Source organism: Neovison vison, chromosome 7, assembly GCF_020171115.1.
Source record: "Neovison vison isolate M4711 chromosome 7, ASM_NN_V1, whole genome shotgun sequence".
NCBI classification, from domain to species: Eukaryota; Metazoa; Chordata; class Mammalia; order Carnivora; family Mustelidae; genus Neogale; species Neogale vison.
The window spans coordinates 27,357,952-27,379,786 of record NC_058097.1 but is presented as its reverse complement, the minus strand read 5'-3'; the positions used below and the strand labels follow the sequence as shown (position 1 = coordinate 27,379,786).

Below are 21,835 nucleotides of genomic sequence, written 5' to 3'. Positions count from 1 at the left end.
GCCTCTGCCCACAAAGGTTCTCCCCTGTCGGGAGGGCCTGCAATCCCCATGCACACTGGCTCAGAGCCCAGGCCTCCGAGGCGGTGGGTCTTTGCTCGGGGCATGAGGGTAGGAGACGGACCTCTTACCTCCAGGACACGGTCACACCTGCCCGCAGTCTCCTCTTACAGCCCTCCTGTGTCCTGGGGGGTGGTGTCTAGAGGGAGAGAGGAGGTAGCCCTCTGCTGGGGAGGCATGGCATGGAGCAGGGGTGTCTTGTCTGCAGGCAGATCCGGGTCAGACCCTCGCTCTACCTTATCAGCCCTCGCCAGGACCACAGGCCCTTCACAAGGCCCTTGGTGCCTCCCTTTCCCTCCACGTAATGGGCACTGATCCCTGCCCACCTGACACCCCCAGGACCGGGGGCTTGCCCAGACCACAGACAGGACCACACACGCCGAAGCCCAGCGACAGGTTATGCGTGCTGCCCAAGAGAAGCGCCTCACAGAAACGATTATTGGGGGCCACCTGAGGTGCCCCCTTTGTAAGATTCTCGAGGTGCAAGGGCAGGTCTCTGAGCCCCAACATGAGCACAGCCCATCATGGGGCAGACGATCCAGTCCGCCCATCAGCTCCTGTGACAGGGTGTCCCGGGAGGCTCGGGGCTTGACCAGGCACTCCCACACCAGCCTGAACCCCACCGCCCACCACTCACAGTTTCCCTCTCTCCCCTCCCAGGCTGTTCGACGTCGGGGGCCAGCGATCTGAACGCAAGAAGTGGATCCACTGCTTCGAGGACGTCACAGCCATTATCTTCTGTGTCGCGCTCAGCGGCTACGACCAGGTGCTCCATGAAGACGAGACCACGGTGAGTAGCCCTGGGCCCACCCGGCCTGTGGAGGCATGGAGAGACTCGGTCTCAGTGGCCCTGGGGGCTCCGGGGCAGGGCCAGCTGTGTTGGCTGGGGTTCCGCCGCTGGGGGCCGGACCCGCTCCCTCCTGTGAAGGGGGGCCAGGCAGACGCCCCGTGATGCGGCTGCAGGAGAGGCCACTGTGGGCCGTCAGTGCCTCTTCGGTAAACACAGCAGAGGCCCAGAAGCCGCCGGGCCAGAACCGAATGAAGCCAGTCAGTCCTAAAAGAAATCAAGGTGCAGCCAGGCAAGAATGTATGTTAGACAGAAATAGCCAGTCTCAGGCCCGACAGCCTGTCCCCAGCACCGACCGGGCTGTGGCCAGAGGCGCTGCGTGTGGCTGGCAGGGGGAGTGCACGGGGTGCGGGGCCCCTCCTCAGAGGAGGTTGGCCATGCTGGCCTCAAAGAGAGGCCCTCAGCTGGAGGGAGGTGCGGCCTTTCTCGGGGCCTGCTCCTGCTGTGCTGCCAGGTCCCGGCGGCTCGCTCCCTGCCTCGGCTACTGCTATCTGCAGGAGTGGGGTAACCGTAGTACTTCGTCTCGGGGCCGCTGGTGACACGTTGAAAGAATGCGCGTGAAACCATCGGAACCGCGGAGCTGGTGGTTGTACTGTCGCTGGCAACTGTCCCTATGTGTGTCGGGGGGTGGCGTCCACTGAGCAGCAGGCCTGTCTATGGAGCCTGCGAGGGAAGCTGGGTGTCGGCGTGATGCACCTGCAGGGTCCCTGGAGATGAACCCGTGGCACCTGAAGGGTTCGTGGGGTCCTGGCTGTGGGGTCAGCCCCATCTGTGGGACGCACGTGCAAACCCTGGGCCCTAGCCTCTCAGAGTCAGCGTTGAGGGCGTGAAGCCATGTGTCGGTCGTCACGGCAGGCCCTGAGCAAGGTGGTCTCTCGCCGTCTGTCCCGTCTCAGTCCCGGCCTGCTGGTCCTGCAGGCCTTCTGGGCACCTCTGGTGGGCTGCGGGCTGGGGTGCCGCGCTGTGGGGAGGGACTGGCACGGGATGAGGTTTTCGGCAGACTGGGACCGGAGCCGCCAGCAGGGGGTTGAAGGGGCCAGGGTGAACCCCATGATGGTCTGCCTTGTCCTTCCTCTTTTGGGGCCAGCTGCACCCCTGAATTGGGTTCCAGCAAAGCCCCTGAGCCCTGCCTTGTCTAGGGGTGAGGCTCCTAGGGCCTTGGCTGGGAGCTCGTTCTGGTAAAGCAGTCACTGTACCGTCAGTGGCCTCGGCCGGCTGCGGCATCTCGGATCCCTGGAGCCGGGTGGTGGGTAGAGGCCTGCGCTGGGCTGTGCTGGGACCCGGACTCACCGGCTGCACCCACTATGCACCCCTGCCCAGGGACGGCCCTGGCACTTCTCTCACTGTTCCGCCGGTTGACTCTATGGTTTCGAAGCTGTTCGTCACCGACAGTGGCATCCACCCATGTGGTCTGGGCTTTACTCGGTTCATCTTTCCTCCCTCCAAAGCCCGGGAGTAAGAAGCAGGGCTGGGCTAGCATCGCGTCTATAACCCAAGGGTTGCAAAGAAAGCAGAGAGCTGGAGGGCAGGAGGGCCCCGCTCCCTCCATCCGCCTCCCCCCTGTGACCTGCCCTCCTGGGTCTGCGCACAGCTTAAACCTTGAGTCCCAGGCTCCACAGCCGTGGGGCAGGACCTCTCACTCACCTCTGGAGCCCTGGGTCGAAGCAAGGGGACATCCATGTGGGTCTGGCAGCCACAGGGCCCCAAGCTCCTTAGCCGTCGGTCACCCGTGTCCGTGGTCTGGTTAGGTGCCAGGCCTCGTGCTCGCACAACCCTCCCCGTCCAGCCCGGCTGACCCCCGGAAGCTCCCCGCCAGCCCCTCACTGCGTGTGCACACCTTCGGGGAACACGGCCCACGGGCCCCGCCGCCTCCTTCTCTTCTTGCCTTTACTGTCCCCTTCCACCCTCTCTCGTCTTCCTGCCCCATTTTCCCGGCCCTGTTGCACAAGGGCTGAAGCAGAGGACCTTGGGGAAGCCAAGGCCAGGAACAGGCTTTTCCTGGAGCCCTTTCCACCCAGAAGCAGGCCGTCGGCGCCCCCTGGGAAGAGCGAATGGGCTTCAGTACAGGACAGCCACTCACAAAGGCAGCTCATTGCCACGGGGACAGCAAGAGAGCTCGGCAAACACCTGTGTGGCCAGGACATGGCCGTGCTGGGCAGCTGAGGAGCCACACAATGCTGGTGCAGAGCCAGGCCCTGGCCCTGCCACGGGGTGAGCGTGGCAGCCTCTCCCTTCCTCCTTCCCTCCTTCGCAAAATGGCTACGGTGGCCGAGCAGCCTTGTGGGCAGCAGGGAGGCCCATCGGACTCGGCACTCAGGAGCCGGCCGCGGTCGGGCTGCTCCGTCCCAGGGTGTGGCGAAAGGACAAGCTGTGGGACATGGACACTCCGCCCCGGGAAGCAAAAGCAGGACCCTGCTGACCCATCGTTGGTCCTCAGACTTCCTCCGTGGTCATCCCGCACGTCCCTCCTGGCCTGGGGCAGGAGCGGGGCCTGCCGGGGACAGAAGAGTCTACAGACAGCTCCTGGAGCCTGGCCGGAGGTCCCGGGGGCCTTGGGGCTGCCCCCCACCCCCGCCAGCCAGCCGCCTAGCCCTCTGCACCCCAGCAGCCCGAGGGTTTCATCCTGTCCTCATACCCAAGGCTGGTGGCTCCAGCAGCCCCAGGCCTCGGCCTGCCACCGCTTCTTCAGGCCACTACCGTCACCGCTGCCTGCAGGGCCTTCACTGGCCAAACCAAGGCCAAAACCATGTGCAGATTCTGGGAGACGCTCCAAGCTGGGCAGGTATGAAGCGCCTCCCTCCAACCGAAACCATCAGTTAAGAGTTGAAAGCACCAGGTTGTCAGGGCCCCTCCGGGTGACTTGCTGTGACGGCCTGCCCCGCCCACTCCCACCTCCTACCCTCGACGTCCTGGTCCTCTGCCAGCCTGTGTGGGGGCCTCAGGATGGGCTGCCCTTGACTTCCCGGACCCGAGACTGGTGGAACCAGTATTTCTGTTTTTTTCCTCTTGCTTTTCCTCCTGCATTCTGGGTTTTTATCTTCTTTTCTGTGTTAATCTGTTTTGCTGGGCTTCTTCTTGGGGTTCTTCTGGCCACTCTACTGAGAAACCAGCCCCAACAACGAGGCCACCCAGAGTGGCCGCCGGCCTAGCCACGGCCCAGCCAACCAACCAGACCCCTCAACTGCACCAAGGCCACAGCAAGATCACCCCCCAGACGCTGTCCCCTGGTGTCTGCTTCCAACTCTGGATTAATTCGAGGATCTCTTCGTCCTCGGTTAATGTTTCCCAAAGGAATGCGTGCACCCTCCCACCCCTGCTGGTGAAACTGAATGAGACCCCGGTAGAGAACTCTGCATGGCCCGTGGTTCCGTGTAGACATGCTGGATGGTGGTGCTGCCCCTGCCCCCGCGTGCATGGTGCATGTCCTCTCCATGAGCTGGAGCCCCTCCAGGGGACTTGACTGCCCCACCCCAGGGCGGCCTTCTGCAGGGGTGGGGGGGTGGGCAGCGTTCCCCGTCCTGCCCGCCCTGCTCTGCCCCCCAGCCTGCCTGCGTGTGGAATGAAGTGAGGAGCGTGTCCGTTTGTCCCGCGGGGCCTCCCGTCTCCGTCCCCCGGTGGCACGGTCGGCCGTGTCGGAGGGCCCTGCCTTTGCTTGGTGTGCTGTCCACAGCCACAGGTGGTCAGGGCCCCGGGCACTGCCAGCCCTCACCTGCCTCTCCGCTCTGTTGCAGAACCGCATGCACGAGTCCCTGAAGCTTTTCGACAGCATCTGCAACAACAAATGGTTCACAGACACGTCCGTTATCCTGTTCCTTAACAAGAAGGACATATTTGAAGAGAAGATCAAGAAGTCCCCGCTCACCATCTGCTTCCCCGAATACACAGGTAGAGAGTCCCGGTCCCGACAGGGACAGCCAGAGCCTGCGCAGCTGCTTCCTGAGGGAGCTGCCCCTCGGCCTAGCCCAGTGGACCTTCACGGTGCTCCAGGAGGCACTGGGCTCTGTGAGGAAGGCTCCGGAAGAGAACAAAGACGCTCCCCCACCCCCTTGCCGTCCCTGTGAATGTGCTGTCAGGAGGCAGGCCAAGCAGTCAGGAGAGGCCTGCTGGAGCCCCGGTTCCCTCTGGGAGCCTTGTCTTGGCCATCTGGAAACACAGATTATCAGGGAGGTGACAGCACCAGGATGATAAAGGGCTTAGAAGCAGGGGCTTCGAGTCAGGCAGCCTGAGGGTCCTGCCCAGCCCTGCCGCTCAGAGCAGGTCACGTAATCCCTGGGATTCTGCAGCCCTCCCTCAGGACTCAGAGTGAGCCAGTGAGCAGGGAGCACTTAGCGTGCAGCTGGCACATAGTAGGAACTCACTGAACACACGCCGGGGCTGTTGTCGTGGTGCCTGTAACTAACCAGCCCCTCGCGTATGGGCTCCTACATGCGGCGAGTGACCGTGGGCGATGACAGAGCTTCTCGAGCAGTAGAGACCCTGGGCTCCCCGCAGAGGGGCTGAGGAGGTCAGAGCCACCGCTGATACCATTGCCATGGTTGACCCAGCTGCGGGATATATGGGCAGCTGGGGAGGACAGCCTGACCAGGGCCCCATGCACTAGCAAGGGTGGCCACCAACTTTTCCAGATGGTCAGAGCCTGGCCAGAGGGGTGAGTGGGTGGAGAAATGGGCCTTCCCAGCCCAACCAGCCCCCGGCCTGGAACGCACAGGGCAGGGGCAGAGTCCCAACAAGGCAGGCCTCTCAGGGGAGCCTCCAGGCTGAACCCCACTTCCTCGAAAGGAGATGTGCGGGTCATAGCTTGGGGCCAGGCAAGCAGTATGGGCCCCCTCACTCAAGGCCAGGCCCCCACTTAGCATGTGACCAGAGACAGACAAAGCCCTCATGGCCACCAGCTAGGGGGTTATGGATCCTGTCCTCGGTGACCTGGGCTGTGGCCTGTGGCACAGCGGAAGCAGGCAAGATGAGTTGGTCACCACGGCTGGTTTGGGGCTCCGGAGGTCTGAGTGATGACCTGTAGGTCCTAGGGACACTTTCCCTCACCTCCAGCCCTGATTTCAGAAGGAGCTGTGGTCTGGCAGACCTTCAAGGCCAGGCCCATGTGCCCATGTGCCTGAGGAGCCGGGACCCCCTTCCACATATGTCCCCCCCGAGGCTTCCTGCCCAGCCCCGCACTGGGGCTCTAAGATCAGCCCCACTCCCTGCCTGCCCCCAGCGGGTGGTGGCGGCCCTACCAGGCCTTGAACCTGGCTGCCGGAGCCCTTGGGGGCTTCAGTGCAAAGTTGGGACAAGGCTCCAGTGCAAAGTCGGGAGTCCAGTTCTGTTTCTCCCCCGACAGCAGCTGCTCTCCCGAAACACCTGTCCCTGGGCTCACCTGGAACCGGGCAGCATGGCTCCCCCAGGCGGCTGTTAATCCCTGGTAGCGACCAGAGTAAGCAAAGGGGTGAGGAGACGGAGCAGGGAAGCCAAGGCGGCTCACAGGCGCCCAGCAGTGGCCAAGGGAGGTGACATGCGGAGGACAGGCCTGCGGGCTGTGTCAGCCCAGGACCTCCTTCTTGCACACTCGCAGTGGGAGTCAGTGGGTGCAGATTCAAAAGGAAAACAGCAGTTCCGTGAAACGGGACTCACCTTTCATCCAGAGGAGCCACTGGGAGCTTTGTTATTTTGCTTCGTTGTTTTCAAACTGGACGTGGACCACAGACTTGATTTCATAGCACACACACACACACACACACACACACCCGCCCCGTGGGCTCAGCGGGGGCCATCACGCCCCTTCCCCAATCAGGCTGTGCCCTCGGGGTTGTCGCGGGGAGGCCCAGGCCCCGCAGTGGCCTTGCCTCACGGCCCCACACCCGGTCTCTCCTACAGGCCCCAGTGCCTTCACGGAAGCCGTGGCTTACATCCAGGCCCAGTACGAGAGCAAGAACAAGTCCGCTCACAAGGAGATCTACACCCACGTCACCTGCGCCACCGACACCAACAACATCCAGTTTGTCTTTGACGCCGTGACGGACGTCATCATCGCCAAAAACCTGCGAGGCTGCGGCCTCTACTGAGCCCCTGCCTCACCCCCCAGCTGCCTGCCTCCCCACCTGGCCTGCTGCCCCACCCCCGCCCCGGAACCAGAGCCCTGCCGCTGCGCAGCCGCTCTCGGCACTTGACACAGCAGCTCCCCGCTGGTGCCCAGGAGGGAGGAGAGCACAGCCTCCACGGGCCGCCCCTTCCCCAGACATCGGAGCGCGTGGTAACCCGGGGGCCAGGCACGGGGGCTGAGTGCCCCTGGGCCTCTGCTTCATCTCTGAGCGTTTTATCCTGGCGAGGGGGGGGCGGGGGTTGGCCGCCGTTTGGTCCAGAACGGGCAAGCTCCTGTGTGGGGGTGTCTCTGGGGGGCACCGTGTTGGCCAGGGTGAGGCCAGCGGGAGCCACTGCTCAGCTTCTTCTGGGGTCTGTCTGGTCGGGGCAGCTCCGTCACCAAAAGCCAAGGTGGGACCAGCTCAAGTGTGTGCCGGTCCCAGGGCTCGACCTTGGCGAGTGCCTCCCCCCTGCTTCTGCCTGGATCTCAGCCCCAGGCACAGCCCTTTCTAATCCAGGCCATCCTTCCTTGCACACCCTCGGAGGGTCCCGTGGCCTTCCTGGGGAACCCCATCCCTGACTCCTCATAGGTGTGGAGATGCTTCTGAGACTGGTATTGCCAAGGCATGTAGTTGATGGTGGGAGGGGTCGAGTCCCGCGCCTAGACCGAGGTCAAGGAAGAGGTGGGAGGCGGCGGCGGAGGGGAGGCTGAGCGCAAGGAGCTCTGGTGTTGTCTGGGCTGGGGGCCTCACGGCCCGTGCTTGCAGGCTCAAGGGGGACCATTCACTTTCTCCCATCGCCTGGGTCTCCAGGCAGCTGCTGCGGAAAGTGGGTAGACAGGCTTTTCCTTCTCGAGTTCTGGCTCGGCAGGGGCAGGCACGGCCCTTCAGGCACCGTGTTCTGAGGCTGGGGAGACCCAGGGCTGGTGTCGATGTGGCACCTGCAGCCAAGGCCTCAGCTTCTTTCTGTCTTGGTGAAGAAATCAGAGTTTGTCCAAAGCCTGTGGTGTCCCTCAGGTTAGAGGACAGACGTGCGGGACTCAGGCTGGGACCTACACCAGGAGGGGGGCCCAGGCTGGTTCAGACACATAGCCAGCACTAGCACCCCCTTCTCTGGAGAGAGAGTCCTAGGATGGCTTGGAGGGGTTTTGCTGTACTGAGCAGAAAGGGGTGGGGTGACTCTGATAAGTCAGGCCCCGGCTGGACTTGGGCCATCAGCCCGCCTCCCTCTCTTACCAGGAGCTTCCATGGGCCAGTGCCACCAGCCAACTCTCTAGGCAGGCCCCGTGTGCCTGTAGGGCAGGCTCTGCCTCGGGAATCAGACTTGCCACTGGAGAGGCTCTGGCTGCTTCCTCCAGCCCTCTGCTCTCCAGGCACTCCAGGCTCCAGTCCTGGGCTCCCAGTGCAGCCCCCTGGACTGTCCCGGAGCCAGGAAGAGCCCCGTGCCGACAGCTCCAGGCTTCTCAGCTCCAGTAGGCACGGAGTTCTGGCTGCTGCACGGGAGGCCCAGGGCGTCCCCCCTAGTGCCAGATGCCTCCAGGGAGGGGCGCCCCTGGTAAGCCCCCTCCCTCATCGGGCTCTGACTGCTGCCCCCAGGCTTGTGGGAAACACAGGGCGGCCGGGCTGCAGGAACCACCCCACCAGCCTGAGGGCACTTCAGTGTCACTTGCCTTGTATGTGAAGCACCTCATACCAGCTGCTGGCGTGCCAGAGGACAGGCCCCGAGAGCCAGCGGTCCCTGTCCCGTCACAAGCGGCCAGCACCAGCAAGGCCATTTAAAACAAATTCGTTCTCTCCCAGTATTACCACCCTGGCAGGGACCGGCCACACCCCCAACTAGCCCCTTGAGCCCAGACCCAAAAGCAGCGGCCCAGAGGAGGGCTGCTTGTCCAGTCCCACCTCTGACGCCATCGCCCTGGCGGTGGGAGCCCCCGGCCGCCTGGGCCCAGGGCCGTCCCGTCTGCAGCACAAGAAAGAGGAAGGGCTGGTCACTCGGGACCTTCTCACCCTTCTGTGCCCCGGGACGCCCTGCTGCTGCTTGCCATGCTGCCGCTGTCCCGCCCCGCCTGCAGTAGGGGTCCCTGCTGTCTAGTGGGAGCGCACAAGGAGAGGGTACGGGGGACGAAAGTCCCTCCCTGTCCACTGCGTCTCCCATCCACGTGGTTCCCAGTGCGCCAGCATGGGGAGGGATGACAGACAGTGATGAGTCCGGCTCCGCCGCGGGTGTGGGGGTGAGGGGAGGAGGGTGAGAGTGTGAGAGTGTGAGAGACCAGACACGGGTGGGTCTCTCGTCCGCAGTGGCCCCGTGCGCGTCCCCGAAAGGACCATGCTGCAAGTCTGTGAATGGCTCTAATTCAGTGGGCTGAGGAGAAACTGGATTTCTAGGAGGAGCGCCTTTGCCAAACCCATGATAACAGTGCCTGCCGTCTAGATGCCTGTGGGCCAGTTCTGTGCCCCGCACTGACTGCCCTCACAAAAGCCTGGTCTTGGCCTTCCTACTGAGAACCAAGAGGTCCGCAGGGCTCTCCGGCCTGGCTGGAGGGAGGGGGGCCTGAGGCCCAAGTAGGGGCTCGGTTAAACCCGTCTGCGGAGGGTGTGGGCTTTGCCCCAGGCCTGAGCAGAAAGCAGAGCTCTGGGTCCCTCGACAATAGCTGTGACACTTTGGGTTCCTTGGCCATCTTCCATGGAGGCCTTACATGCCCCCTCCTCTGTGCCCTCTCTGGCCCCAGTGGAGCCTGAGGGTCTATAGCCATGTACACCGACCCACAAGTGGGGACAGTGCCCTGGCAGAAGGCCACACCTGCCTCTCCCCTCAGCCCAGCTCCACACCTCGCTGCGGGAACTGGAGACACCCAGGCCCTCCGCAACCATACTGGGAAATAGTTGGTTCTCCCACACGGTGGGCAGCGACAGCAAGCGCTCCCCGCAACTCCCCGCAACGGGATCCCTCCTAAGCAATCTGTCTGTACACCCCCAACAGGGAAGGCCCCAGAGTCTTGTCACCCAGGCACTTCCCCTCTGCAGGGATGAGCCCTGCAGGGAGGGGCTGCCCCCAGGAGTGTTTACACTTGTCCCCCAGTGGCTGATTCTGCAAGTTTTCCTGCCCCCCCACCCAGCCCCAGCCTCCCTCTCTGTCCCTCCCTCTTTCCACCTGGCCTCACTCAGAGGCCTCCTCAACCCTCTTGGTAAGTAAACCCGCCCCAGTTCCAGCTCAGCCCCTGCTCCCAACCAGGTGGGGGAGTCTGTCCAGTCCCCTTTGAGAAGTCAGGCTACACTGTTCTTCTCCAAGCTTCTGGAAGTTATTAGGGGCAGCCGACAGCTCTCAGGCATGGAGAGGCCCGCGATTCTGGTTGGTGGCCACCTCGATTCAGTCCGGGGCATGAGTGGTGAGCGCCCACAGACGGCTCCCCCGGGTCAGCGCCCAAGCCTACAGCAGCCCAGGGGAGGCGGCATGGGGTACAACACACAGACCAGGGACCAGGGCGCGGAGGGAGCTACCACCCGCGACTCCCCACCCCGCAGTGAGGCAAGTCCTGAGCCACCCTGCCCTGAGTGGCCTTCCCTCTGGGGGCTCCGGGGCTCCAGACAGACCCCGCCCCAGCGCCCTGCCCCTTAAGGGAGGGGCAGGCTGGAACAGAAGCAGAAAGAGCCTTCGAGTCCTAAGTCCTGGGCCCTCTCGTCAGGTTGGGGGGTTTCCCTCTGGAGGGGAAGCGCTCAGCCGCAGGCCCAGTGCTTCAGTTCCACCAGCAGGAGCCCAGACCCTTTTTTCACAGCACTACTGTGACCCGTCCTCTCCTCGCCTGCCCACCCCATCCTCCTGCTTCCCTCCCGCTCTTCTCCTGGCTCATCCCTGCCCCTCCCCCTCCTCCACACTCTCTCATTCCTGTCCCAGGCAGAGGGGAGCCCAGGCGCTGCTCTCCCTCCTTAGCAAGCCCCACCTCCCAGCCCTGCCGCCGTCCACCCTACATTAACTGTAATTTTGTAAGAAGAGTGACTTGTTGGTTTAATAAATCTCTAGTTATTGTAATAATTTATTGGCTGCCGTAATGTATTCATTAGTGACCTGCCGTTAATAAAGAGTGTAGCTTCCTCCAGCGTGATGCGTTGCGTCAGCACCTACATGACAGGTCCCCGTGCTTGTCCCCCGGCTGGTCCCTGGGCCAGGACTGCCGGCCGCCTGGCAGACAGGCACAGGCTTCTGGGGGTGGCTGGCCTGACCTTGCTGACCCCTTGGGACAGCCACGAGCCTACCTTCCTGTCCTCGCGCGCTTGGTGCAGCCTCACCCCTGCCCTGTAGGATGCAGTGGCCAGGCCCATGGAGCTTTCCTGCGGCTGTTGGCCTTGGTGGGGTGGGCAGGAAAGCGACTGAGGGCAGGAGAGGGTGGCTATCGCCCGGTTGTGATCTCTGGCTTCTTTCTCTTTTCTCAAGTGCTGCGTCTCCGTTTGGCATCTACTCCTGCACCCGTTTTCTCCGGGGAAGCTCTGGAGCGGGTGGTGGGTTCCAGTCCGTGTGCAGAGGAAGGGCAGCCAGGCCTGTGGGTGCGGAGGGGGCTCAGTGCCGGCGCCTCCCCTCCCCCGTGTTCTCCCCGTGCTGCCAGGATCTGCTGTCCTCCAAGACCTCCCCACAAAACCAGGCCCAGCTATGCAGAGCACCTCTGCAGACCAAAGACTTCCCAGTGTGGGCGCCATCTCCGCAGCTAGACTGTGAGCTCTCAAGAGCAGGACTTGAGCTATTCGTCCTCCAGTCCCCCCGCAGCCCAGCAGAGCCCTGCACGCAAATCCAGTCGGCGCTGCTGGGCAGAGAGGCCGTGGAGGGGCTGAGTCTTAGCAGAGTGGACATGTGGGGCCCCAATGGCCGGCCCCCACGTCTCCTGCAAACCCTTTAGGCCGGCCCGTGTGCCAAAGGGACCCAGTCCCCCCTCGGCTCAGGTCACCCTGGTGATCCCTTCTGGTCCTGGGAGCACTCCAGCATATGTCCCACTGTATCCCGTGGTGTCCAAAGACCAAAATGATATTTGGGACAGTTGTGGAGTGGGCTTGGGCCTCTGGCTGTGGGCTTCCGCTCCTGGTGACCAGCTATAGGACCAGGTGGCTCTGTGCGGTGGGAGGCTCTTTCCTAGTGGGTCCTTGGGTGCCCGAGCATCCGTCCTCCGCCCTCAGAGGTGGCGCCATGAGCCTGAGTGTTCCCAGCCCCTGGCCTCGGGCTTCCGTTCACTTGGCCTCTGCCCGTCATCTGAACAGGCCCTGGGAGCCAGCTGGGGCCCGGCTGTGGCCCAGGAGCCACCCCCGCCCCCCAATGCAACTGTGCAGATGGTGAGCCGATGCTCGGGCCTGAGAACAGAATTTGCTTGTTGAGGCCGGGCGGGATAACAAGATCATAGGTGTTTACTGAACTGGTTTACTGAGCAGGAGGACAAGGCTGCATACCACAGCTGCATACTAAGAATGCCAGTTGTATGAAGGCCCCCAAGGGGCAGCTAAGCCCTTGTCCCAGCAACTGGCTGGAGCCATAAGAACAGGGTTTGGGGCTGGGAGACCCTTCCAGGTCATTGGGATACTCATGCAGTCACGGGAGAGGGGCTGAAGATGCGCAGACCCGGTCGTGACCCTCTTCTGACTTATTCCTCTAAAGGCCACAGACGGCTCATCTTGGTGGGACACACCTGTTTGGGGTCATAAGCTCTGGCTCAGATCCAGAGCTGGGGCCACGTCTCTGCTCTCCTGGGTCTCGGCTCTGCCAGTTCTCCCTGTTCCCTAAGGGTCGTGAGGCATGGGAAGTGCTGAGCTGGGTGCTCTGCAGAGCGGGGCCTGGTGACTGGTGTCTGGTGCCCGGTGACCGGTGGGGGCACCCGCCCTCCACTCAGCTAGAGGAAGGTGGCCACAGCGACTCCCCCAGCAATGCACTCAGCTCCCACTGCCTGCTGGGCCCTGGGGAATGAGCTGATCCCCACAGAATAATGCCCCGTGGTGCCCATGCCAGCTCTCTGCGATGATTTGTCTCAATCTTCTTACTAAAAAGGGACAGCGTGGCCTGGAGTTACCCATGGAGCTGGATTTGGAATGGATAAGTTCCCCAGGCAAGGACAGGGTCTTTGGGGGAAAATGAGTGACTGTCCCTTCCCCCAGGAAGGCACATTTCGTGGAAGAACCACCTTCCCAGCAGAAATGGCTTCACTCATGGAGAGATGTGCTCCCCTGCATTGCCAAGAGACACTACCTAAGTTGATAAGCTTGGCACCCTACTGTAGAATGAGCCAGTCCTTGCCCAGGCCAAGGGCTACCCCCCAGGATCTGCTTCATTGGGAGCACCCACCACAGTCACTCCTTTGCTAGCCTTTGGTGTGCGAGACAGTACTTCATGTCTGCATTGCTTCAAACCCCTTGCAGCATCCAACATAGCTGAGTTGGACCCAGCCAGAGGAAGTCTGGCCAGCCCCTCAGAGCCCTTCCCTGGAGGCAGCCTGGGCAGGACCATTTCTCCACAGTGGTGGCCCCCAAGGATGCTGCCAGGAGCCTGGCCTGACTTCCCTCCATCCCTCACCACTCCCAGAGGACATCATCGGCAGACTGGGCCCCAGCGGAAAGACCTGGGCTGGAAGTGCCACAACCCAGCTCCCCGGTTCCATCCAGCACAGCCTCCCCCACCCCCACACACCTGCCCATGCAGGGAGCCTCTCCTGTGGCTGGGGACTCTGTCCCAAGGAGGGCCCACATTGCCCTGGTCCCAGCCTCACCCAGGGAGCCATAACCACGACCCAGTCCAGTCTCTGCCATTAGTCCTGGGACAACGGTATAGACGGCCCCGAACGCTGGCCCGAGTGGCCCTGTGCTGTGACAGGTCGCAGCTCTACTGTCATCTTTGGACGGGCCCCGGGGGCCCAGGAGCCCCTGCCTGAGTTGCTAAGCGGCCCCATTCCTCCCTCTCAAACCTAATTCTCCTCTTCTCTTTCCCTGTCTCCGTGTCTGTTTGTCCCGCTGTCTGTCTGGCTGTCCTTCCCCCACCTGGGGCTGCAGAACCGCATGCACGAGTCTCTCATGCTCTTCGACTCCATCTGTAACAACAAGTTCTTCATCGATACCTCCATCATCCTCTTCCTCAACAAGAAAGATCTCTTTGGTGAGAAGATCAAGAAGTCACCTTTGACCATCTGCTTTCCTGAATACACAGGTGGGTGTCGGGGAGGCCCCGCTTCTGCCTGGGACCTGGTCTCCTCCAGAGCCCCAAACCAGAGCCCCACTGCCCGTGGGATCAGGGCGGGGCTGCCTGGCCTCTGCCCCAGTACGGCAGGGATGCAGAGACGCACGGTCGGGTGTGACCCGGTTTCGGCCTTCCCCAGGACACAGCCCTGGGTGGGGTGGGAAGTGGACCCTCCCGATCCATTGGATTTGCCATGCCGTGACTTGAGAGCACCTTGGCAGGACTCAGGAGGCAGGACAGGACCACAGGCTTCCCCTTTCATCTTGCTCACCCTCTAGAAAAACTCTCCTGCCTCCCCCGGGCTCGCCCGCCAGTGGTGTCCCCTGACCCCTGCACCAGCAGGCTGCTGGGCCACACAGCACCTTGGCATGAATTCGCAAGCATGGACACGTGGCCTGCGAGGCAATCTGGGCTGCTTTTCAGCCCCTACCTGCTTGGGTGCACGGTGTGCAGCACGCCTGCCTGTGCCGGGCCAGGGCCTTCTACCCCTCCCTCACCACCTCGGCCCCCCTGCCCCCCACATCCCTGCTGTCCTCTTCCTGTGAAGGCCTTTTCCTCAAGTCAAACCACTCCAGCTCTCTGCACACCTCCTCTCTCCCTGCCTGCCTCTCTCCCATCTTCTCGGGGTGGGAGTGGGGCACCTTCTCTGTCATCAGGCTCCAGAAGGACACGTCACAGACCCCTCCCATCACCCCCATGAAGAAGCTCTTTCTGAGGGGGCGGGTGAGGGGTCAGGTCGCCTCCTTCAGTGGGCAGAGGGCAGCTGCTGTAGGATGTCCCCGCTCTGGGCTGCTGCTAAAGGCTGGAACAGCGCTGATGGAGGCCAGAGCCCAGCCTTCATTTTTCTGGGGACTAAGAAGCTTCTAGTGGCCCTTAGGGCAGTGGTAGAAGAGGACGTGTCACAAGCTGGCTCCGCCAGGAACCCACACACTGACAACCCCAGAGAGGGAGAAAGGCCTAGACTCGGCTCCCAGGGCTACACAGGTCCCTGAACCCCACCAGATTCCAGAAGAAATAGGGGCCGCCCCCTCTACCCCCTCTACTATGAGGAAGAGAGTCAGCCCTCTCATCGCTGGCGGGGAGGAAGACCCATCGGCCTGTCCCCTCATCAAGGCACCACACTGCTTGCGGATCCGCAGGGCGCCCTGCCCCCCATCCCGGGCACAGGCTCCTGGAGCCAGGCAGCTTGCCACTGTGGACAAACCTGTCACCTGTGCCTCGCCTTCCATCCGGGCACCGCGGTACCTAACAATAATGCCCACTGCTCGGGGTGGCCGTCTGGGTCAATGGAAGGAACAGAGCCAGGCGCCAAGCCTACTTCCCACCGGCTGTCACCCTCCTAATGTTACTCAGAGGATGAAAACCAAGAAAGGGGAACTGGCCCTGGAGCTAGAGAGAGTCCGGGAGGGCATGGGGCGAGCCGGAAAGGCCTGGCCCCGAGCTGCCCCGGGGCCGAGGGAGGCTCTGCCTGTGGGCCGCCTGGCTGCAGCCTGCTCTCACGGACACTCCTGCCCTCCCACAGCCTCAGCTGAGGCCGTTTAGGATCAGTTCAGGTCCTTAGAAAGTGGTGGTGACCAGAGAGGGACTTGGAAGCCACGGGCCCCCGCAGGCCTCCTGAGGCCAGCGCTACCCTTACAGTGCAGGCTTGACCCTAAGCTCTTCCTTGTCCCCAGGGTCTTTCCCCCCGGGAGCCCAGTTTGGGACCTGGTCCGAGCACTGGTCCGTCTTGGTGCTGGGGGGTATAGGGCTCTGGACACCCCCAGAGAAAGTTAGCCTGAATGTGGGAAAACATGGGGAGTTTTCCGGGGCCTCCAGAGGAATCAAGCTTGAGTTCAAACAGTCTCGCTGGGTAACAAACAGTCCCTGACACGGTGGCGCATGGGCGCCAAGGCTCGTGGGACACAAAACGGGCCACAGGGCAAGGGGCAGGGGCGGCTGGGGCTGCGAGGTGAGTTCGAAGGGATGGACGGACCCCGCAGATGCTAAGTCACAGGTGGGCACCCCGCCACCTGGTTGGGGCGCCCCATTGGGCTCTCCCCGCCATCAGTGCCTCGTCTTGGTGCTCTCTGGGCAGGAAGCTCCTTGACGGGGTCCACCCGGGGCGGAGTCTAATCTTTGAGCTGCCGCTGACTTGATATCTTCCCCACGTTTGCCACTCCAGGCACTTCTGCTTTTGGTCCCAGCTGAGAGTGGGGTTGAGGCCTCTGCCCTGCCCCCCACCTCAGAGACCTCCCCACCCCCTTAACTTTGACGTCTCCTCTTCGAGACTCTGGCCACAGACGCCCGAGCCCCAGTCCGCCCCACCATGGCTCACACCTTACCACTGGAGAGTGGGCCAGGGCAGGCTAGGGCAGGGGGAGAAAGATCCGATCGTTTCCATGCTGGCCAAATCCCAGCTGCGCTAGTGAAAACAGGGCATTTTCCTTCCACGGGACTTTCAGGCAGTTCTCTGTTGGCCCACCTTCCATGGTCACTGAAAGCCGTCTGCCGGGCAGAACTGCAAAGGTTTGGGCTGTAGCTGGCTGGAAAACTGCCCTTACCAGGCCCTGGCCAGGATCCTAGGAGACAGCCAAGGGCTTGTGGAGGGCAGCCAGGCCAGTTACACACGGCAAGCCCCTCGAACTTCCCACTCAGGGAGACCACTGCTCCCAAACCCCAGCCCTGCCGAGGGGCTTCTCGAGAGAGGAAGCCTTAGAGAAAGGAGCGCAGCCACGGCTCATCAGGTCACAGCCTGGAACACCACGAGTTCTGGGGCCGCCCCCTCCCAGGAGCTCTTCTACCAGAATCCCTGTCCTGGTTTAGATCACGGGTGAGTGTGGGGACACGCAGCCTGGGCCCCAGCCTCGGTGTGCTCCCCTAGAAAGCAAAAGGGGTGACTATGGCCCTTGCCCTCCCAGGGCTCCTGGGCGGATCCAGTGTGGAAACAGAGTCAAAGGCCTTACAAAGGCCAGAACCGGGCGAATGCTAAGCTGATGGGGTCTTTCCTGAAAGATGCGACCATGCCCGGAACCGCACAGCCCGTGCCTCTGCCGGGAGGGGGTTCCCAGCCTCTCTCCCAGCCCCCCTGCCCCTGCAGCTCTCACCAGGGGCCTCCCCCCTATTCTGTCTTGTTGCAGGCCCCAATACGTACGAGGACGCGGCCGCCTACATCCAAGCACAATTTGAAAGCAAAAACCGCTCACCCAACAAAGAAATTTACTGTCACATGACTTGTGCCACAGACACGAATAATATCCAGGTGGTATTCGACGCCGTCACCGACATAATCATTGCCAACAACCTGCGGGGCTGCGGCTTGTACTGACCTCTTGTCCTGTATAGCACCCTATTTGGTAATGACTCCAGCACTCACAGAAAAGCTTGCGCGTGCACACACACACACACACACACACCACTGACAAATGCAAGTTGGTAAATAAACTTTAAAAAGGTATAACAAGACCTTATATATATACAAATATATATTAAAAAAATTCTTTTTAGTTTGTATTAGAAAGAGCTTCGGACAGAACTGACCACCATCCCATAGATCATCAGAGTTTTCCCAGGACAGCAATTGAGCGTGTGTTTGTACGCGTGCACACGCGCTCTCACTCACACACACACACACACACGTCGTGGTGGGGGTCCTGGTTTGGGAGTCCATCCTTTTAAGAACAGCCACGTGATTCTACCCTGAGACCCGTTATCTGTGAGCAGAGGGAGGGCAAAGAGAGGCCTGGGGGGTCCAGCCTCTCTGCTGCCACTCCCCCGAGGCTGTGCGGTCTCAGTTCTGTCCTGCTCTCGTGCAAATTCCAAAGCCCTTCAAAAACTGGCCAACACCCTAAACCTCTCCCTGCCCTCTACTCCCAACAACAGGAAAACCAAGGATGCTTCTGTCTTGGGTGGCGGTGGTTGTTAATTTCAAGGATTTAGAAGAATCATTGCTCCGACCAATCCACTGTCTCTTGAGTTTTCTTTATTCAAAGGCGAGAGTTGGAGGAACTGGAGACTTGGCCTGCTTTCTAGAAGCAGCTGAGGGGAGGGGACATTGAAACAATGGCTGCAATTCACCTGCAGAGTTGAAGCCAGCCCCCTGGAAAGAGAAGGGCCCAGAGGGAGCAGGGGGGAGGTGAGGAGGACAGCAGAGGCCTGGGGAGGGCCGGATTCTTGTAGGCCTGACCATAGTCAGGGTCCCATGGGGTAAGGCCTCCTAGGGGGCCTGGGCTGGGCTTTCCTGGAGTTCTTGATCCCTCCTGTGACGCTGCCCCATCTTGTCCTACCCCCACATTATTAAAAACTTTCTAGGGTTTTGTGTTTTTTTGTTTGTTTTTTATTTTTGGTTGGTTGGTTGGATTTTAAAATCAAAGAAAATGGTCAGACTGGACCCCCTTATCTCTCTCTCTACAGACTGCTTCACGGACTCTTTGCTGTTGACGTTGATCTCCTGGTAGCATGACCTTTTGGCCTTTGTAAGACACACAGCCTTTCTGTATCAAGCCCCTGTCCAACCTACGACCCCAGAGTGACTGACGGCTGTGTATTTCTGTAGAATGCTGTAGAATCTGGTTTTAGTTGAGTCTTTACATTTAGAATTTGAAAGGAAAAAAAAAAGAACATTTCTCATGTGCTTTGTAGCTTAAAAAAAAAAGAGGAAAAAGAAAAATCATTTCATCCATTTTTTTTTTTCTTTTTTGGAAATAAAGCAGCATACACATCTGCACCTATACCCCCATCCATCCCCAGTGTAGAGCCCCCCCCCCCCACAGCCACCCTCCCACACCTGCAGAAGTGCCACCTATCTGCCCGCCCCTCCTGGGGACATGGGTCCTGGGGAGCGTGGTCAGGCTGAGCTTCCCAGAGCGCCCCACCTGCCATGTGCCAGCCTGCCCCAGGCTCACTCCAGGTTCACCTAGAAAAGCACAGCTCTCACTGGCCAGTAGCTGCCTAAAAGAATACCGATGGAACATATAGATAGAGCCCTGCAGAAAACCATTTTCCCACCAACCTCCTTTCTACAGATTCCCTCTATGATTTGTTTTTGTTTTTGTTTTTGCTTTTGTTTTTGTCCCAGTGAGCACTCTGTATCACACACTGGATCAGCTTTCATAGTCTTTGGGAAACGGGGTTGTGGATTTTTTTTCCTTTAACATTTTTGCTTCTCAGTCTCTCGGATGGATGCTTCCTTTGTGTGTGTGCCCCCTCCCCCTCCTCCTTTGTTTCAGTGACCTGTGTTCGCTCCTTCTCATGTGGGGATGTTTGTGCTGCAGATAAAAAAACAAACAAAAAAAAAGTTTTTAAATACCACAAGATGGAAAAAAAGCAAAAAAAAAATTTTAAAAACAGATGGAATGTAGTGTTTACACGAAAGCCAGTTTCCATGATCAGTCCTATGTCATTTCTACTTTGACTAGTATCCAAACCCCCAACCTCTTCACAGTGTCACTTTTAAGACTTACTATTGGCTGAAGAAGACCAGTCACGGCCATTTCAGATAAAGAGGAGGCAAAAAGATAAAACACACAAAAAAATTAAAAATACAGAAAAAAAAACTTGAAAAAAAGGAAAAAAGAAAAAAAAAAAAAACAGCCCACGGGTCTTTCTAAGCCTTTCTATTCCCAATCGGTGAGGTTTCTGTGATATCTTACACACTGCCAGTCTACTTCTCTGACTAATGGAAAATTCATGTGTAGCTCAATAAAGAGAATGTTTGTCTGTATTCCTGAGTCTCTCACCCTCGGGCTTCATTCTGACAGGAGGGAAGGAGGGATTTGACTGGGCCAGACAGTGGGAGGCTGGCTGCCGGATAAGGATCTTCTCCCCACCCCCCAACCACATGCCTGACCTTCTCCACATCCCCCTTCCCCCCCACCAGTGCTGCCACCAAGGGGAGCCCACTGAGCTCAGCCACCTAGGAACAAGGAGGGTCTAGGAATGGGCTGGCCATTGCCCCGCCTGTGGATGCCCTCTTCCTCCTGGTGCCCCCCCCCCCGCCTCCCCTCACTCAGCTGGTTTGAGGGAAGGGTAGCATTGAGGACTGGAATGGGAGGAAAATGGGGGGTGGGATGGGCAAAGCAGGTAATTCCGAACTTTCTGTTAAGATACCGCCCTGTTTCTTCCCACTGAAGTGAGAAGGTGGGTGGTCGGTCCTAACAAGGCCAAGTTGCCTGGGCCTCCTGTACCTACAGGGGTCACATCTATCCACCTGGACACCTTTAGAAGCCTCCCCTACTGCACCTGGCTGCTAGGAAGCCCACCACAGGCGGAACACACAGGATAACAGATCAGCTCAGCCTGGCACAGGAAATCAGACTCTCTGCTCCTCCAGGATGCAGGCCTTACCCTCTACCCTAGCTCGCTGGGTTTTGCTAGAATGACCAGCAAACCATTTGAGACTGGGACCTGGAGGGAACCCAGCCCAGCCAAGTCCTTGTATCATGTCCATGGATCACTTCTTATCCACGCAGTCAGTGTGACAGCCACCTAGGGGGACAGGAGGGCCACAGACAGGTCCTTTGGCTGGATTCCCTCCACACACCAACAGATGCAACCCCAAGGGTCTTTTGAGTTTTGGGGTGGGTGCGGTAGAGGTCTGTCTATACTGTGGCACAGAGCTAGGAGTAACAAGAGGCCTCCCTGTTTGAAAGAGCCGATCCGACACCCTTGGCCTTCCTCCCCTTCCTGTGCTTTTCCCACCAGCAGCCTCTGACCAGCCTGCAGGGAGAGGCTCCCCGCCATCTCTGGTGACAGCAAAGTCGCCCGCATGGCCTGCAACTGGACAACATGACACCGGTCTGGGGGCACACCAGCATGAAGACAGAAGGTCGAAGGTGCCGTGACTTTGTCTACCTGAAGTTCCCTAAAAATGAGCCATATTCCAACAGTGTTCTTTCCTACCTTTCAGATGAGTTTTGTAGGTAAAAACAAACAGGACTCTGCCCTATCCTCTTTACCAAGTCAGGAAGTATTTTGGGGTAAAGAGTGCAGAAAAGACGAGTCAATTAGGACAAGGAGCTAGGGGGTGGCAACCTCTGCCTCATGATTTCTAGAAGCGCCACGAGGGACTCCAGTGCGGTCAGGTTGGAACCACTTCTCACCTACCACGAGTAGGGGTGATGAGACACGGAGGCTTCCAGATGAGGAAGGGCGGCAGGGCAGGCGGGCAGAGGTCACCGCTTGATGTCACCGCTGGTCACAAGGCCGTGGCTCCCTGCATGTGCTATGCCCCACTCGGCGGAGCCCTCGGCCTGCCTTCCACTCCCGAGAGGACGGCGTCCACTGGCTGAGGATGACGGCACATGGTCTACACAGATCTGGTAAGAAATCAGGTCCGTGTGGCCACCTGGACACCTAGGATCTCTATCAGCACAAGAAAGACATCCACGAGGACCACTGTTCTGGGGTTCATAAAAGCCTCAAAATTTGGGGTGGGGGGCGGGGGCTGGGGATGAGGGACTTTGGAGAACCTAAGATGTCAATAAAACAGGGCCCATAAGAAAATGGAGCAGTAACAGGGATCACTTCCAAAAAAGCGTGAAGAGGGCAAGGGCAAGTCCACCGTCACTCCCCACAGCACCTGTTCGCAGCTGACAAATAGGAGCTGGAGCCCCGGAGACCGCCAGTGCACAGGAGACAGCACAGGATAAGCGCCCCCCCCGCCCCGCCCCAGTGTGGCCAGACCCT

At 60.2% G+C, this 21,835-nt stretch overlaps 1 protein-coding gene across 3 annotated transcripts in view; it reads left to right on the top strand.

Moving 5' to 3' along the window:
* Positions 1 to 19,871, top strand: part of GNAO1 (G protein subunit alpha o1) — a 165,875-nt gene extending 146,004 nt beyond the window's left edge. The window contains exons 6-9 of one of the 3 annotated variants that reach the window (XM_044256116.1): positions 718 to 847; positions 13,990 to 14,143; positions 17,290 to 17,505; positions 18,563 to 19,871. In XM_044256116.1, the coding sequence (XP_044112051.1) occupies positions 718 to 847; positions 13,990 to 14,143; positions 17,290 to 17,477 (472 nt within the window). In that variant the 3' untranslated portion in view covers positions 17,478 to 17,505; positions 18,563 to 19,871. Of the gene's footprint in view, positions 1 to 717; positions 848 to 4,635; positions 4,790 to 6,772; positions 11,010 to 13,989; positions 14,144 to 17,289 lie in introns of those variants that run through there. The other 2 variants (XM_044256114.1, XM_044256115.1) reach the window with 2 other exon arrangements.
* The last annotated feature ends 1,964 nt before the right edge of the window (positions 19,872 to 21,835 follow it).